This window comes from Asterias rubens, chromosome 16 (assembly GCF_902459465.1).
Source record: "Asterias rubens chromosome 16, eAstRub1.3, whole genome shotgun sequence".
NCBI classification, from domain to species: domain Eukaryota; kingdom Metazoa; phylum Echinodermata; class Asteroidea; order Forcipulatida; family Asteriidae; genus Asterias; species Asterias rubens.
The window spans coordinates 7,732,010-7,748,570 of NC_047077.1; the positions used below are offsets into that span (position 1 = coordinate 7,732,010).

Genomic DNA, 16,561 nt, shown 5'->3' on the forward strand with positions numbered 1-16,561 from the left:
GTTTGCATTTGGATTTTAGAAACGACTGATTGTTTAATCATGTACAAATGTTGTAAACAGTAACCGTTTAACTTTCAACATTTATTTCATAATGTGTTTGTTCACAATTTTGAGATATCGCCGAAAGTCCGGAGTGAATATTTCCAGGTAGATAAAATTTTCCTTATGTTATGTTAAGGAGAATGGACGAGAAAGTGTAGATTCGTGAATAGAATGTACGAGCCGAAGGCGAGTACACTGTATTCACGAATCTACATTTAAGAGTCTATTCCTTGACTTAAACTTCTTCCCCAATTGGTTATGTAACACAGTTTCAATGAACTGGATTTCTCACTACCCTAGTTAATCTATCTAATCCCGTAATAGACGGTTGGTCACATTTTATGATTGTTCTACAAAATATATAGGCATCTATTAGTGCTTGCAATATTATCGAGTATAACGTCAGTTTGCTCAGCTAACAATAAATTGTGCTACTAAAGTGATTTTTCGTAGCTGGAAAATGTTATTGTAAATTGAAAGATAACGTATTTTCAACTGTTCATGCTATCTTTCAGTTTGGAAAGACAATAATTTTCAAGTTGAACTATTTACTTTATTTTATTTAATTTTCAGAGTTATTACCAAACGTATACCTTACTTACAAGGGTTCGAATTCTGGCAAGATAGACTGCCGTGTTGAAACATTGCCCCCTAAGTAGCATTAATTTTTCTCAAAGAAATCAAATTGATGAAGCTATTTATCAGAAGAAATACAGACCTATTGGTCAGCCATTACATCATTATGGATATGTTTTTGTTACGCTATTCTTTGACATAGTTAATCTGCACTAGGTACCAACTAGGTACATCGTTAATGTCACCGTTTAACAGCAATACGATCTAATTTTTTTTCACTTTGTAAAACTTATTTGAATACTACTGTAATGCAAATTTATTTATCTGCATTACTCAGTAAATAGTTTAAACATCGTCAATACCAGCTGCTTTAAACTAGGTAAAAACTACTTATCACTACTGATACATAATTATCTGTACTAAATGAAAGATTGAACATAGAATAAGCTGTTGCAAACTGCTTATCAACCAAAAGGGCCTCAGGGTATATGCAAACATAAAATAAATAATAGTTAAATGATTTGACGTTTGACCTTCTTGATCTTGATATTTTTACTGCACAAACCGCCTGAGATGTGGCTGTTGGCGTGCAGTCTTACATGTTTTGCTAAATTTTTCCCTTTTTCTAGCATGATCTTAAGTTCTGGGAAATCTTGGGCCATTTTTGCTTCTCGTGGTAGTATGTTCCATTTGGGGAAAGTGCGTGGGTAGAGAGATTGTTTGTAGCCGTCCTTGTTTGTTTGGAGGATTTGGAAATTTAGTTCGTGAGATGAGCGTGTGAGTTTTTGTACCAATCAATCATAAATAATTGGTTTAGCGCCTAAAAAAAGATTGCTCAAAGGCGCTGAGGCACAGAAGAAAAAAAAAGTCACCGATGGTAGGCCTTCTGAAACAAGTGGGCTTTCAGAAGTGTCTTGAATGTGTCGAATGTTGTGTCCCTGGGGCCGATTTCACTAACGTCTATGTTTGCGATCATCGCTAACACACTTGCGATGAGATCGCAAACCTCAAATCAATCGCAATTGCGATGTCGCTAATTCTGCGTTTCACTAAGGTCATTGCAATTGCGATGACGTTAAAAGGGAAATAAAGTTTTTGTACGAGGCTAAAAGTAGTGACCTTTGACATCCCGCGACAAAATCGTCGGTCGTCGCTCGAAATGAAATGGCATTGTGCAGTTTATATGTGAATCGTTGTCATGTTGGTGCATACGAACTATTGTGGACGATGTTTAGGCATTCATTTACAAAGGGTTAAAGCATTTATAGGCCTTTGGCCTCTATTATAATTTTAGATTTTAATAAACAGTTTTCGTAAATCTGTTGTAACGGTGGGATTGATGAACATACTGACATATCTGTCTAATAATACTAAGCTTCACACTGTTAATTTGCCAATACATTACACATTTTTTCTTAAAATGATGGTTAAAATAATCGAACCCATATAGTATCTCCTTTTTACCGATATTAAGGGGCTCTTTGCTGCAGTTGCGTCGCTGATAGTTGTCATCGGCAATCTGAGTCTACCAGGTAAAAGACCGCAAGACTAAAATAATGTAGCGCCACTCATTTTACTCTAAATCACGGACAGTCAAAACGTACACCGCTATAGCTATAAGCACAGAATGGCGCAATGTATCATAAGTTTGCGATGAACTTTTACCTTGCGACCACTAACATGTCATCGCAAGACTGTCATCGCAAAATAAAACTTTGCGACAAGTATATTCATCGTTAAGTTTTAGTGAAATCGTCGGCTAAAAATCCATTACTAAGTTGCGATGGATTTTAGATTTAGCGATCGATTTCGGCGTTTGCGATGACCAAAACGCGTTAGTGAAATCGACCCCTGGTGTGATTTGGAAGTTGATGCAGAGGTTGGGTCTGTTAACCGAGAAGGCTCTATCAGCAAAAGTGATGTGACTTGTTCTTGGCACTACAAAGAATGGTGAACATGAGCTATTTGATGACAAAAGAAGTCTCCGTTCAGCACCAACTTGCAGAATGTTCATGATGTAATGAGGGGCTTGTTGATGTAAGGCCTTGAACATGAAAACGATGACCTTGAAATCGATCATTTGTTGGATTGGGAGCCAGTGTAGTTTGATGAGTTCCGGGGTGAAAGAGTCGAACTTGCGTTTCTTTGTGATGAGTCTAGCTGCAGTTCGTTAATCTATATTTAGCCTCCTTTTGAGATTTTGGCTTACTCCAATCAGAAGGCTGTAGTCGAGTCTTAACGTGACCAAAGTGTGCACTGCAAGCTTGGTTGCGTCGACAGTCAGTAGTCTGCGGGCCCAGCCGATGTCAGTGAGGTAGAAGTTGGCAGCCTTGATGATGCTTGAAACTTGTGCGGACATCGTCATCGCATGGCCAAACATGACTCCAGGATCAAAAACAGCAGGGGACCAAGGATGACCCTTGTGGAACACCAGACATCAGCTCATGAGGTTGCGAAAACTGATTGTTGATATGAAAACGTTGGGTTCTTCCAGACAGGTATGATGTGAACCACTTCAGTGGAACATCCTTCACTCCCAGCAGTTCTTCCACCCGAGCTGGTAACACATTGTGGTCGATCGTGCCAAAAGCGGTACTGAGGTCAAGCAGATACCTTGCTTTTCCATGGTCTACATGATGTCGTTTATGAACCAGAGTGAGTGCTGTTTCGATGCTGTGAAAGCGCTTACATGCAGACTGCATAGGCTCATGAAGATGGTGATAACTCATGTAGTTGATCAGCTTGTGCGAGTGATGGATCAACATTCCGTGTCATCACACAAGTGCTAATGTTGGGCAACTTGGAGTACATTGTCATTGGTCTCTGCGAGTTCCTACACCCTATATGTGTTATATGCAGCAAGCCACAGTTCAATAGGTGGTACATAGTCTGGGGTCCTGGTCCACACTTGGAGAACCCATTTCTTGTTGCATTTCCATGGCCTGAGTGCAGTCAGTTATAACGAGCCATGTTATCCGACGATGATCCGTACCTGAAGGGAGTGACTCGCGAGGATTGATGGCGTTATTTTTTGCCGGTTCTGTAGGGGTTTTTTCCACATGAAAATCGGAAGTGTAAAAGGTGAGTTGTGATTGACTTCTTCATTTACTGCTTGTGGTGTTTTCATGGAAATATCATAGAATATTTTTACATTTTAAGCGACTTTCCTGTCACTAGCGGTGGTTCAAAATATGGGTATTAGCACACAAGAGTGGTTGGTATTCAATTGTGTTTTTCGTTTTGGTGGGCGAACGCGTACATATTTTGTATCAGATCTCAAAACAGTTTTTTCTTCTTTATTATATCCATACGACATCGATACCATAGTTGCGTGAAGACATTTTCTGAAGCGTTCTTCGTTCTTAAAAAGAGGGGTTGGCTGGCGTGGATGGGGTTTAAAGGAGAGGCGAAATGGGGAAAGTCAACAAATTACGTTGAAGGGGATCCGATTTCATACAGTGGAAACATCATGAGCGGGTTGTTTCAGTAAAGGTTTTGAAGAAGAATAAGACCGAGCATTCAACAGACTTCCAACAATAACCACCAATTAATATGCACAAACATGTCGTTACTGAACAATTAGTACACCCCGGCAAGTTTTAACCCAGACAAAATTAAGTATTTGGACTAGTCATGCCGATAATCCTTACTGCATTAATGCTATTGTTCAATTCAACTTGGATTTTCCCCCCAAAACGCAATTAAAAGTAGATCAAATATCAAAGAAAGACTAGTAAACACACAATTCATTAAAAATTAGTCATTGATCATACTGAGAGGTAATTTTCTCATTTTTTGCCATTTAATTGTTGTCCTTTCGTAAATTATTTTTTTGATCGGATCCTGTAACTCCCTTGGTACCTTTTTCGACACACAAGCTACACTAATGCTATTTATGGTAGTGTGGTATTGCGTCAACTGACGATGCAACGTGTGGTTAGGTGACCTGTACATGCCATATCTAGGGGAGGAATCTGTATAAAGGCCTGATCAGGCTCTCTGCTTGACTCTAAATCTCTTCAGAGTTTGAAGGAAGCAGATGTTTCGTTTATTTTAAAACCTTCATCAATACTAAATCTTAACCAGGAACTGTATTACTCCACACAATCTACAAGCTGATAGTTTCCTGCACTGGGCCGTAGTCTGAAGTTTAAATAAAAACAACAGAGTTGATTTTTACGTGTCACTATGGAACAAATGAATGCCAAGCTATCATCTGTAATGACGCCGGCACAGGGTTGCGTTGGTGTAATCGGGAATCTTCTAGTGTGTTTGACAATTGCAAAAACTAAATCAATGCATAATGTAACAAACTGCCTGCTTTTTAACCTGGCTTCGGTAGACGCCTGCGTTTCAGTTATTGCCTCCTTGGAACTTGTCATTGGACGTTATTTCCTTCACGGAATCGGTATAGTCGTTTACTGCACCCCATCATTCATTTACAACTTCGCCTGCCATTTCATACTCAAATGCTTCGAGAGAAGTATTTTTACATGCTCAATACTGAGTCTGACTTTAGCAACCCTCGAACGCTACATTGGGATCATTCACCCATTCCAGCATTCGAGTTTCTTGACAAGAAGAAAGATCATTATTTTGCTGTGTTCCGTCTGGGTGATTTTGTTTCTTACTGAGATACCGTTTACAGTAGCCTTTATCATCCTGTACGTATCCGATAACTGCACAATACCAACAAATGACAAGTACCCAGGTTCGCTCATACAAGAAGTAGTGAAAACAATCGCGACGTTTGTATTGTCTTGTATTGTACTGGCTTTCATGTACATCAAGATCATGATCAATTTGAAGTCAGGAGCTCAACATCTTGAAGAACAAGGAGTCCAGGGGCTACCTCAAGAACTGTATCGAGCTCACAAGAAAGTCACTCAAGCTCTTAGCTTCGTCATAGGAGCCTTCTTCATTCTCATTCTGCCAGGTCAAATCTTAAGGCTCTTAATAGTTTACACTGGCACGTTTGGTGGTAATTACGATTTATCTGAATCCCTGAGTAAAATCGCTTCCATGTTGATAACATCCAACTCTGCCATAAATCCAATTTTGTATGGATTCAAATACACGCAGCTACGTAGAGCATGTATTGCTATCATATGCCCATGTAGTACACGCTGTACCAGGTCCAATCAAGTTAAACAAGCTGCCAAGGCAGAATTTAAACATTAAAGTCGATTCAAGGAATTGTACATTGAATATTTCAGTATGAAACATATAAAATGAAACTTATTTCCTGTTGACTGTACGGGGTGTCAACGCCGTAGCGATATTATTGAAATCCAAAGTATACGGGAGCAGGTCACAAACACAGCCATCATCGGTACTTTTGGTGTAACTTCTCTGAAAAACACTTCCAAGATGAAAGGATTGCTGCCTGCTCCTCAGCTCTGGCTTTTCATCGTTTAACCCTGGCTTTTCCTGTGTGATTTCTAACTCAATCCAAATCAACTTCACTGCTCATGTTATACTAATAGTTGCCCCTGTTCATGTCTGTTTGCCATGTAGCATTCAATAAAAACTCCGCTAGGATCGAAACGTCAGGCCGTTAGAATCAACTTTGGATCATTGACACCTTGCCGCGATTCTGATGTAATACAATCCAAACCTTATTCTTGCATGTAATTTATAACACTACTCGACTGTAACTGCACATACACAAACAATTAATGTAGATCCAAAATTAATACGTTCTCTAACAAGATTATTTACCAAGACATTAACAAAATTAGTCATTGATTACGCCATCTTGTTCTTCTAGTTTGCAATTCCATTTTTCCATCGGCAAATTATTCATTGTTAGGAATCTGAAGCTCCCTTTATACCTTCTTTTGGTACGCGATTTTCAAAATTGCTATTTATAGTGCGTCAACTAACGATGTAACGTGTGGTGAGGATACCAGTACATACCATATCTAGCGGAGGAATCTGTATAAAGGCCTGACCAGGCTCTCTATATGACTCTCAATCTCTTCAGAGTTTGAAAAAGCAGATGTTTCATCTTGTTCCAAATCTTCACCAATACTAAATCTCAACCAGGGACTTTGTGTTACTCCACCTATTCTACAAACAGTAATTAGATTCCTGCACTGGGCCGTTGTACGAATTTTAACTTTTACGGCAGATTTGAAATTTATTTGCCACGATGGAACAAGCCCTTGTCGTGTTACAGTATGTCATGGCGGTACAGGGTTCGGTTGGTGTAATCGGGAATCTTCTAGTGTGTTTGACAATTGCAAAAACTAAATCAATGCATAATGTAACCAACTGCCTTCTTTTCAACTTGGCTTCGGCAGACGCATGCGTGTCACTCATGGCTTTCTTGGAGCTTTACTTTGGACTTCATTTCCGTTCCAAAATCGGTATATTCGGATATTGCACTCCATCATTCATCTTCAATTTCAACTCCCATTTCATGTACGGCTACTTTGTGAAAAGTTTATATACATGCTCAATACTGAGTCTGACTTTAGCAACATTCGAACGCTACATTGGGATCATTCACCCATTCCAGCATTCGAGTTTCTTGACAAGAAGAAAGATCATCAGTATGTTGTGTTCTACCTGGGTGTTACCGCTTCTGTATGAGTTGCCGACAACAATAGCCTTTATCATCCTGTACGTATCCGATAACTGCACAATACCAACATACGACAAGTACCCAGGTTTGCTTGTACTAGAAGTAGTGAGAACATTCGCGACGTTTGTATTGCCTTGCATTGTACTGGCTTTCATGTACATCAAGATCTTGGTAAATTTGAAGTCAGGAGCTCGACATCTTGAAGAACAAGGAGTCCAGGGGCCACCTCAAGAGCTTTATCGAGCTCACAAGAAAGTCACTCAAGCTCTTAGCTTCGTCGTAGCAGCCTTCTTCATTCTCATTCTGCCAGGTCAAATGTTAAGGCTGTTAATAATTTACACTAATTATTTTGGTGGTAATTACGACTTATCGGAATGCCTTTCTAAAATCAACTCTATATTGATTTCATGTAACTCTGTCATAAATCCAATTGTATATGGATTCAAATACACACAGCTACGCAGAGCCTGTATTGCCGTCCTATGCCCATGTAGTACACGCTGTAACAGGTCCAACCAAGTTCAACAACACGTCCCAGGCAGAATTTAAAATGAGTACATTCAAGGAACTGAATATTGAATGTGTTTCAGAAAACTAAAAATGGTTTTCTTATTTATTGTCTTGAGGGTCGAAATTAACTTTTTGTTTGCATCATTAAAACCGGGCATTAAACAAAACACCAAAAAACTCTATAACCAAAGTTGTTACTCTGGCGCTCGGTATAACAGACTACTGTACATAACCTCGTTTAAACAGCTACCTGAGCGGAATGTTTTCAACTGAAATGGTATTTTTACTTGTTTATAATGCACTTGTTCACCATTTTAAGGTCATTTTGATATGTGTACACTTCTGAAATTCTCGTAATTATCGAGTAAAAAATCAGGCCCCTACCTAAAGGTTTTTCGAAAAACTAAAAACACTTCTGCCGTTGAGAGCGGGCGTCAAAGGACAATGCCGCTGACGTCATTTGTGGGAGTTTGCTTTGTTATACATCCACGCTGCAACAAAGCGGCTTTATCTACTTATGACGTTTTGAGAGTGATTACGTAACGGGAATTTTCGCAAAACTCGCAGAAAAGCTCTGGACAAGGGCATACAAAATGATTGTTTTCCTTATTCATCGAAAACATTTTAAGTGGAATTCAGCAAAGTTCCCGACTTGACATTTTCGTTCAAGCAGGTCTTTAAATTACTTTTATTGAACTGTACTTGGTGAAAACTATACTGCATATCCACAGTGATAAAATAGCTGCACTAATTAAAACTATGGATATCAAACATTTGGCAATTTGTAAATACTACCAGTTGCTATTCAATATCATTGTTTAGATGATGACTTACGTACAAACTGTTTATATTGACTGCCAGTGGTACTAAATATCAATAGTGAATAAAGTTTATCCGCACCAAGTAAAGACCATGTACACCGTCTGCATTCGGTAAACTAGATGTAAAAATACCATCGTTGATACAAGATTTGCACTAAGTATTAACTACGTGTATCGACTCCACTGTATCAGTCAATCAGTCAATCTTGCACAATCCCGCAGGAAGTTGCCTCCACGAATGTTCACTCTGCACTCTTGCCTATCTTGCGCTCTCCGATGTTCCGGGTTCAGGGTGTTGTTTATAATGATAAATCAATCAATCAATCAAACAACATTTGTTAAGCGCCTAAATCAAAAGTTTGCTCAAAGAAGCTACGGCACAGAAGAAATAAAAAGTCGTTGATGGTAGGCCTCCTGAAACAAGTGGGCTTTCAGAAGTGCCTTGAATGTGTCGAATGATGTTGAGTCCCTGATGTGATCGGAAATTAGTTTATCCAGAGCTTGGGTCCAAAAATATCGAGGAGGCTCTATCAGCAAAAGTGATTTGACTTGTTCTTGGCACTAAAAAGTATTGTGAACATGAGCTGTTTGACCGAAGGAGTCTCCGTTCAGCACTAACTTGCAGAATGTCTTTGATGTAATGAGGGGCTTGTTGATAAATGGCCTTAAACATGAGAATGATGGCCTTGAAGTCGATCCTTTGTTGGATTGGGAGCCATTGTAGTTTGACGAGTTCCGGGTGATAGAGTCGAACTTGCGTTTCTTTGTGATGAGTCCAGCTGCAGTTCGTTAATCATTATTTAGCCTCCTTTTGAGATTATTTTTGACTGACTCCAATCAGAAGACTGTTGTCGAGTCATGAAGTGACCAGTGTGCACTGGAAGCTTGGTTGCGTCGACAATCAGTAGTTTGCGGGACCAGCCGATGTCAGTGAGGTAGAAGTTGGCAGCCTTGATGATGCTTGAAACTTGCGCGGACATGGTCATCGCATGGCCAAACACGACTCCAAGATTTCTGACTGGCTTGGTTTCGACTAAGACGTCGACTCCTGCAACTTTCACTGATTGGAGATTAAACTTTGCGAGTTGTGCTCTGAAACGGATCGCTATTACCTCGGTCTTGTCAGCCTTGAGTTTGGGAAAACTAGTTGACATCCAGGCATGTACCTCAGTTATGCAGTCTTCGACTTTTGACACATTTTGAAGGACCTCAGAAGACAGGGCAGATATAAGTGTAAATCTGTGTGTCGTCTGTGTACATGTGTAGTACCAAGCCATGTTTACGAATGATCTGTTCAAGAGGAAGAGTGTATATCAAAAAACAGCAGGGGCCCAAGGATCGACCCTTGTGGAACACCAGACAGAAGCTCACGTGGTTGCGAGACCTGGTTGTTGATATGAAGACGTTGCGTTCTTCCAGACAGGTATGATGTGAACCACTTCAGTGGAATAGAACTGCAGTTCTTCCATCCGAGCAAGTAACACATTGTGGTCAATCGCGCCAAAAGCGGCACTGAGGTCAAGCAGAACTAAAACGGCGATACCTTGCCTTTCCATGGTCCACATGAAATAATCCCACCTACTTCTACGTCGCAAGCTATAGGAATTCAAGGACGAGTCCAAGGACGGGTCGTTGAACTGCAACAGATGTGGCAGAAGAGAGGCCGTTTCTGATAGACTGAAATTCGTCACTGAAGAAGGATGATGTAATTTTCACACCTCTTCCGAGTCCTACCCCGTCTATTTTTTCTCAGTTGCTGTTTGAAGTAGGATGCATTTTGTTTTTCATTCCCATTGTGGTCAAACCAGGAAAGTTGAATCTTGTAGATCCTTGAAGTGATTAACTCTGGTAAGATATCAGGATCTAACACTATCCCATACTCTTCTATGTTATTAGTGAATTTTCTGACATAGAATGGGTGGTGTCCGAGTCTCTCCCATTCCGCAGTGAAGCCAGTGATAAACTGCTGTCCGAGCGCATTGCTGCTGCCCAGCGCTGATGACTGTGTTCGGTTACTGTTGATACCCCATACAGATCTGGAGGCACTAGGGTTTGAAATCAGAGGTTTCCTTCTTCTATAGGTGGGCTGCCAAGGCTAAGAGTCACAACCACCCGAGTTTGAAATCAGAGGCTTCCTTCTTCTATAGGTGGGCTGCCAAGGCTAAGAGTCACAACCACCCGAGTTTGAAATCAGAGGTTTCCTTCTTCTATAGGTGGGCTGCCAAGGCTAGGAGTCCCAACCACCCGAGTTTGAAATCAGAGGTTTCCTTCTTCTATAGGTGGGCTGCCAAGGCTAAGAGTCCCAACCACCCGAGTTTGAATTCAGAGGTTTCCTTCTTCTATAGGTCGGCTGCCAAGGCTAAGAGTCCCAACCACCCGAGTTTGAATTCAGAGGTTTCCTTCTTCTATAGGTCGGCTGCCAAGGCTAAGAGTCCCAACCACCCGAGTTTGAAATCAGAGGTTTCCTTCTTCTATAGGTGGGCTGCCAAGGCTAAGAGTCACAACCACCCGAGTTTGAAATCAGAGGTTTCCTTCTTCTATAGGTGGGCTGCCAAGGCTAAGAGTCCCAACCACCCGAGTTTGAATTCAGAGGTTTCCTTCTTCTATAGGTGGGCTGCCAAGGCTAAGAGTTCCAACCACCCGAGTTTGAAATCAGAGGTTTCCTTCTTCTATAGGTGGGCTGCCAAGGCTAAGAGTCCCAACCACCCGAGTTTGAAATCAGAGGTTTCCTTCTTCTATAGGTGGGCTGCCAAGGCTAAGAGTCCCAACCACCCGAGTTTGAAATCAGAGGTTTCCTTCTTCTATAGGTGGGCTGCCAAGGCTAAGAGTCACAACCACCCGAGTTTGAAATCAGAGGTTTCCTTCTTCTATAGGTGGGCTGCCAAGGCTAAGAGTCCCAACCACCCGAGTTTGAATTCAGAGGTTTCCTTCTTCTATAGGTGGGCTGCCAAGGCTAAGAGTTCCAACCACCCGAGTTTGAAATCAGAGGTTTCCTTCTTCTATAGGTGGGCTGCCAAGGCTAAGAGTCCCAACCACCCGAGTTTGAAATCAGAGGTTTCCTTCTTCTATAGGTCGGCTGCCAAGGCTAAGAGTCCCAACCACCCGAGTTTGAAATCAGAGGTTTCCTTCTTCTATAGGTGGGCTGCCAAGGCTAAGAGTTCCAACCACCCGAGTTTGAATTCAGAGGTTTCCTTCTTCTATAGGTGGGCTGCCAAGGCTAAGAGTCCCAACCACCCGAGTTTGAATTCAGAGGTTTCCTTCTTCTATAGGTCGGCTGCCAAGGCTAAGAGTCCCAACCACCCGAGTTTGAATTCAGAGGTTTCCTTCTTCTATAGGTCGGCTGCCAAGGCTAAGAGTTCCAACCACCCGAGTTTGAAATCAGAGGTTTCCTTCTTCTATAGGTGGGCTGCCAAGGCTAAGAGTCACAACCACCCGAGTTTGAATTCAGAGGTTTCCTTCTTCTATAGGTGGGCTGCCAAGGCTAAGAGTCCCAACCACCCGAGTTCGAAATCAGAGGTTTCCTTCTTCTATAGGTCGGCTGCCAAGGCTAAGAGTCCCAACCACCCGAGTTTGAAATCAGAGGTTTCCTTCTTCTATAGGTGGGCTGCCAAGGCTAAGAGTCCCAACCACCCGAGTTTGAAATCAGAGGTTTCCTTCTTCTATAGGTGGGCTGCCAAGGCTAAGAGTCCCAACCACCCGAGTTCGAAATCAGAGGTTTCCTTCTTCTATAGGTCGGCTGCCAAGGCTAAGAGTCCCAACCACCCGAGTTTGAAATCAGAGGTTTCCTTCTTCTATAGGTGGGCTGCCAAGGCTAAGAGTCCCAACCACCCGAGTTTGAAATCAGAGGTTTCCTTCTTCTATAGGTCGGCTGCCAAGGCTAAGAGTTCCAACCACCCGAGTTTGAAATCAGAGGTTTCCTTCTTCTATAGATGGGCTGCCAAGGCTAAGAGTTCCAACCACCCGAGTTTGAAATCAGAGGTTTCCTTCTTCTATAGGTGGGCTGCCAAGGCTAAGAGTCCCAACCACCCGAGTTTGAAATCAGAGGCTTCCTTCTTCTATAGGTGGGCTGCCAAGGCTAAGAGTCCCAACCACCCGAGTTTGAATTCAGAGGTTTCCTTCTTCTATAGGTGGGCTGCCAAGGCTAAGAGTCACAACCACCCGAGTTTGAAATCAGAGGTTTCCTTCTTCTATAGATGGGCTGCCAAGGCTAAGAGTCACAACCACCCGAGTTTGAAATCAGAGGTTTCCTTCTTCTATAGGTGGGCTGCCAAGGCCAAGAGTCCCAACCACCCGAGTTTGAAATCAGAGGTTTCCTTCTTCTATAGGTCGGCTGCCAAGGCTAGGAGTCCCAACCACCCGAGTTTGAAATCAGAGGTTTCCTTCTTCTATAGATGGGCTTGACAATTTTTTTTAAAAAATATCATCGTTGATATATTTTAAGGTTATCTGCACAAAGTAAAACTAGGAATAATGTCTGCACTTGGTAAAACTTTAACCTTAAATAATATCATTGATATTAATGTCTCCATTCACCACGTTACAAATATGTACATCGTCTGCACTAGCTATTTTATAAAGTATATCTTTACCAATTATAAAATGTGCAAATCGTTTGCACTTGGTGAAACTATTTCATAAACACCAAAGTAAATCTTCACCAAGTTTAAATGTGTACATTGCTATACTTTGTGAGCTTAATTCATAAACATAAACATTAACATCAATGTTAATATAAGTATATCTTCACCAAGTATATGTGTACATCGTGTACACTTTGTGAAACTATTTCATAAACATCAATGTTGATATAAGTTATCTTCACCAAGTGTATTATAAACATCGTTGATAAAAGTTTATGCACAATACGTACAACGTCTGCACTCTGTAAAACTATATATTAAATATCACTGATGATGTAAGTTTATCTGCACCGAGTAAAAACCGTTTACGTCGCCTGCACTTGGCAAAACTATATTGGCCAACCAGAACAATGATTCAAGCCTGCTTGAAGAATAAGTTCATTTACACCATTGATATACGTTTATCTGAAAACACTGGAAACTATGTACGTGTACATTGTCTGCATTTAGCAAAACTATATATTAATTATCAATGTGACAGCTGTAATATCTGCATGAGGTAAAAACTATATACATCGTTTGCACTTTTGGTGAATTAGCGTCGGTGGCGTATCGTGTCCGAGCAAATGAGAACATCGGACTCAAGCTGTGGTGTTTCTAATCAGCAGAGTGTGGGTTCGAGTCCTGGTCGTGGCACCTGTTTCTCAAGCAGAACACTTAACCATTGCATGTTGTGCCAGTATAGTGTAAACCATTGCATGGTGGGAGCAAAGAACTAGTATAGTTCTCATCTTTCAAAACTGTAGCTCCACATAACTTGTTATATAAACACTGAGCGCTTTGAGACACCATCGGTGTGATTAAGTGCTGTTAAGTTATTATGTTTATCAGCAAAGAGTTAAACAATTTACATCTCATCCTAAAATATTTACAAATGGTTGTACCCGCAAGTTTACTATTTATGTATAGTTTCTTCTTATTTCCCCACAACATGCAAAGCTTCAAACAATACTTACAATGCACATAGTAAAATTATATATTATTGAAAAAAAAAATTGAAAAAGAAAGTTATCAGCACCAATTAAAAACTGTGTCGTCTGCGCTTGGTAAACCTACATATTCAATATCGTCGTGAATATTATAGTCGTTATTGTAAAACTATAATGGTGCGTTCGATAACCTCCCCGGGTCAAGGGTCCGACCCCAGTGGGTTTGAGTAGAATTTACGTCATTGTTGGGGCTCACTCGGATCTGACCCAAGTACTCACAACGATACGTTTCTTGTTTTTAACTCAGCGGAGGTCTTTAAGTACGTTTGACATACATTTTCACCCCTACACCAGCGAATTTTGATTATTAAAGTTTTTCGTTTCCGTTGATGCTTTTGTAGCAACGTTGGATTTAACAATTTACGTTGCAGTTTTAGCCTGAACTCTTTAGTTTACTATCTGTTCGTTAATCCACAAGTTTCAGAATTACCGCACACTTTGGAATAGTTCCGGTCGGTTGTCCCAAGATGCATTGGTTGCGGGAAACGGAAGTTGGATCGGTTGCTATAAGAGGCTAAACACGATGACCATACTAGGTTCAACCGAGGAAAGCTTATCGAACGCACGAATTATTTAAAATATCAATGTTGATATAAGTTTATAATCACTTATGTTAAAAACTAATATGTACATCGTCTGAAGTAAGTAACACAAATATAAAATGTCGCTGATATAAATTTATTTGCTCTAATCAAAAACAATCCTAGAATTGCACCCGGCAAAAGAAAAACTCGGTAAAAACTACCATTGTTAATATAGGTTCATCTCCACTATGAAGTGAACCTCATGGATATCAGCCAATTGGCACTCGGTAAAAACTACCAATGTTAATACAAGTTCATCTACACTATGTGTACATCGTTGATACCAGCTATTTGGCACTCGGTAAAACTACATTCATTGTTTTTTCATGTTCATCTGTACTATGAACATAGTTCATACCAGCCGTTTGGGCCATTGGTAAAAACTACCATTGTTAACGCAAGTTCATCTTTACTATGAACATAGTTCATACCAGCCACTTGGCACTCGGTAAAACTACATTCATTGTTTATTCAAGTTCATCTGTGCTTTGAACATCGTTCATACCGGCCATTTGGCACTCGGTACAAACTGCTCTTGGTAACACAAGTTCATCTGTACGAAGTAAATACTATGATAATCGTTTATAGCTACCATTTTAGCACTCGATAATGTTTGTATATAAAAACATTTTTCTTCATATACAACATTAAACATCACTGATTATTTACTTGCACTTTTAAGCAACAAAACTCGACAAAACTCGACAAAACTTCAACGTCAGATGTCTAGGGGCTAAAATTAATTAATTTCCTAGAATGGACCGTTCCACATAATATAATAGCGGGATCAGGTCAAAGATGTGATTTATTTATTTATTTTACGCATTTCTTCTTTACCCTGGGGAGACCTCTCAGTGAAACACTGTTTTTTCCGAGGTACCCAGCAACTACAAACAAACATCAAATTAAAAAAATGTATTTAATACAATGTGAAACAGCTTTAAGATTTTCAAAATTATTTGGAAAAAAACCCACACAAATTATGATAGGTATTACTGATTTTTGCCTGTTTGCTCTCTTGGGATAAAGTCGGAGACGCCCCGATAATTGTCACATTGTGCCACATTATCTTGTAAATCATAACATGGTGTTTTGACTTAAAGGAGTAGATACCATACGTCATAGGTAGTCTAATACACATTGCAGGAAACTACCAAACGTTGAAGCGCCTTGAGCGTGACGGGGTGACGGATGAGCGCTATGTAAGAAGCCATTAATAATATAAATAGTTAAGGGAATAATAGATCAATACTGGGTAATTAATGAACCCAAATATCTCCAACCAATATCTCGGCATGTTAAAAAGTCACTTATTATTTAAAATTGTTTAGGTAATGCACAACAAATATTAATTATTATACATTAAAGGGACATTACAGAATTGGTAAGAAAAAAACCTCTAAGATCACAGATTTCATAAAACTTACATAGTTTAATGATAATGATATTATAAATATCCCTTAAAATATTTCTGCCTTAGAAATAATATGTAAACCTATCTTCCTGTTTGGAGTTAAAGTTTATCGCTCATTGAGCGTTTTATTCATTTGTTTTTAAATCGATGTCATGCAAAATGTGTACTCGGTTTCCATAATCTGATCAAACTTCTACAGGTTTGTCAGTTTATGTTTATAGTGTTGCCATGTCAAGCTATGGAATAAAGCTATTGTGACTATCCCGCGTTTGATACCAGCCGGTTGGTACCCGGTAAATATTATTGTCATCGTTCATACAATTTTAAGATATAAAATCGGACCCACGATTGGTACATATTTAGCCGACTAACCACATAATATAGTATTTGAATATA

At 40.2% G+C, this 16,561-nt stretch overlaps 1 protein-coding gene across 1 annotated transcript; it reads left to right on the forward strand.

Moving 5' to 3' along the window:
* The first annotated feature begins 6,641 nt into the window (after positions 1-6,641).
* Positions 6,642-7,756, forward strand: LOC117301082 (neuromedin-U receptor 2-like). The gene has a single exon (XM_033784964.1). It carries the CDS (start codon positions 6,773-6,775, stop codon positions 7,754-7,756), a length of 984 nt encoding a protein of 327 aa, XP_033640855.1. The 5' UTR covers positions 6,642-6,772.
* The last annotated feature ends 8,805 nt before the right edge of the window (positions 7,757-16,561 follow it).

Coding starts and splice junctions, on each gene's coding strand:
- LOC117301082 (XM_033784964.1), top strand. CDS start 6,773: ATGGAACAAGCCCTTGTCGTGTTACAGTATGTCATGGCGGTACAGGGT.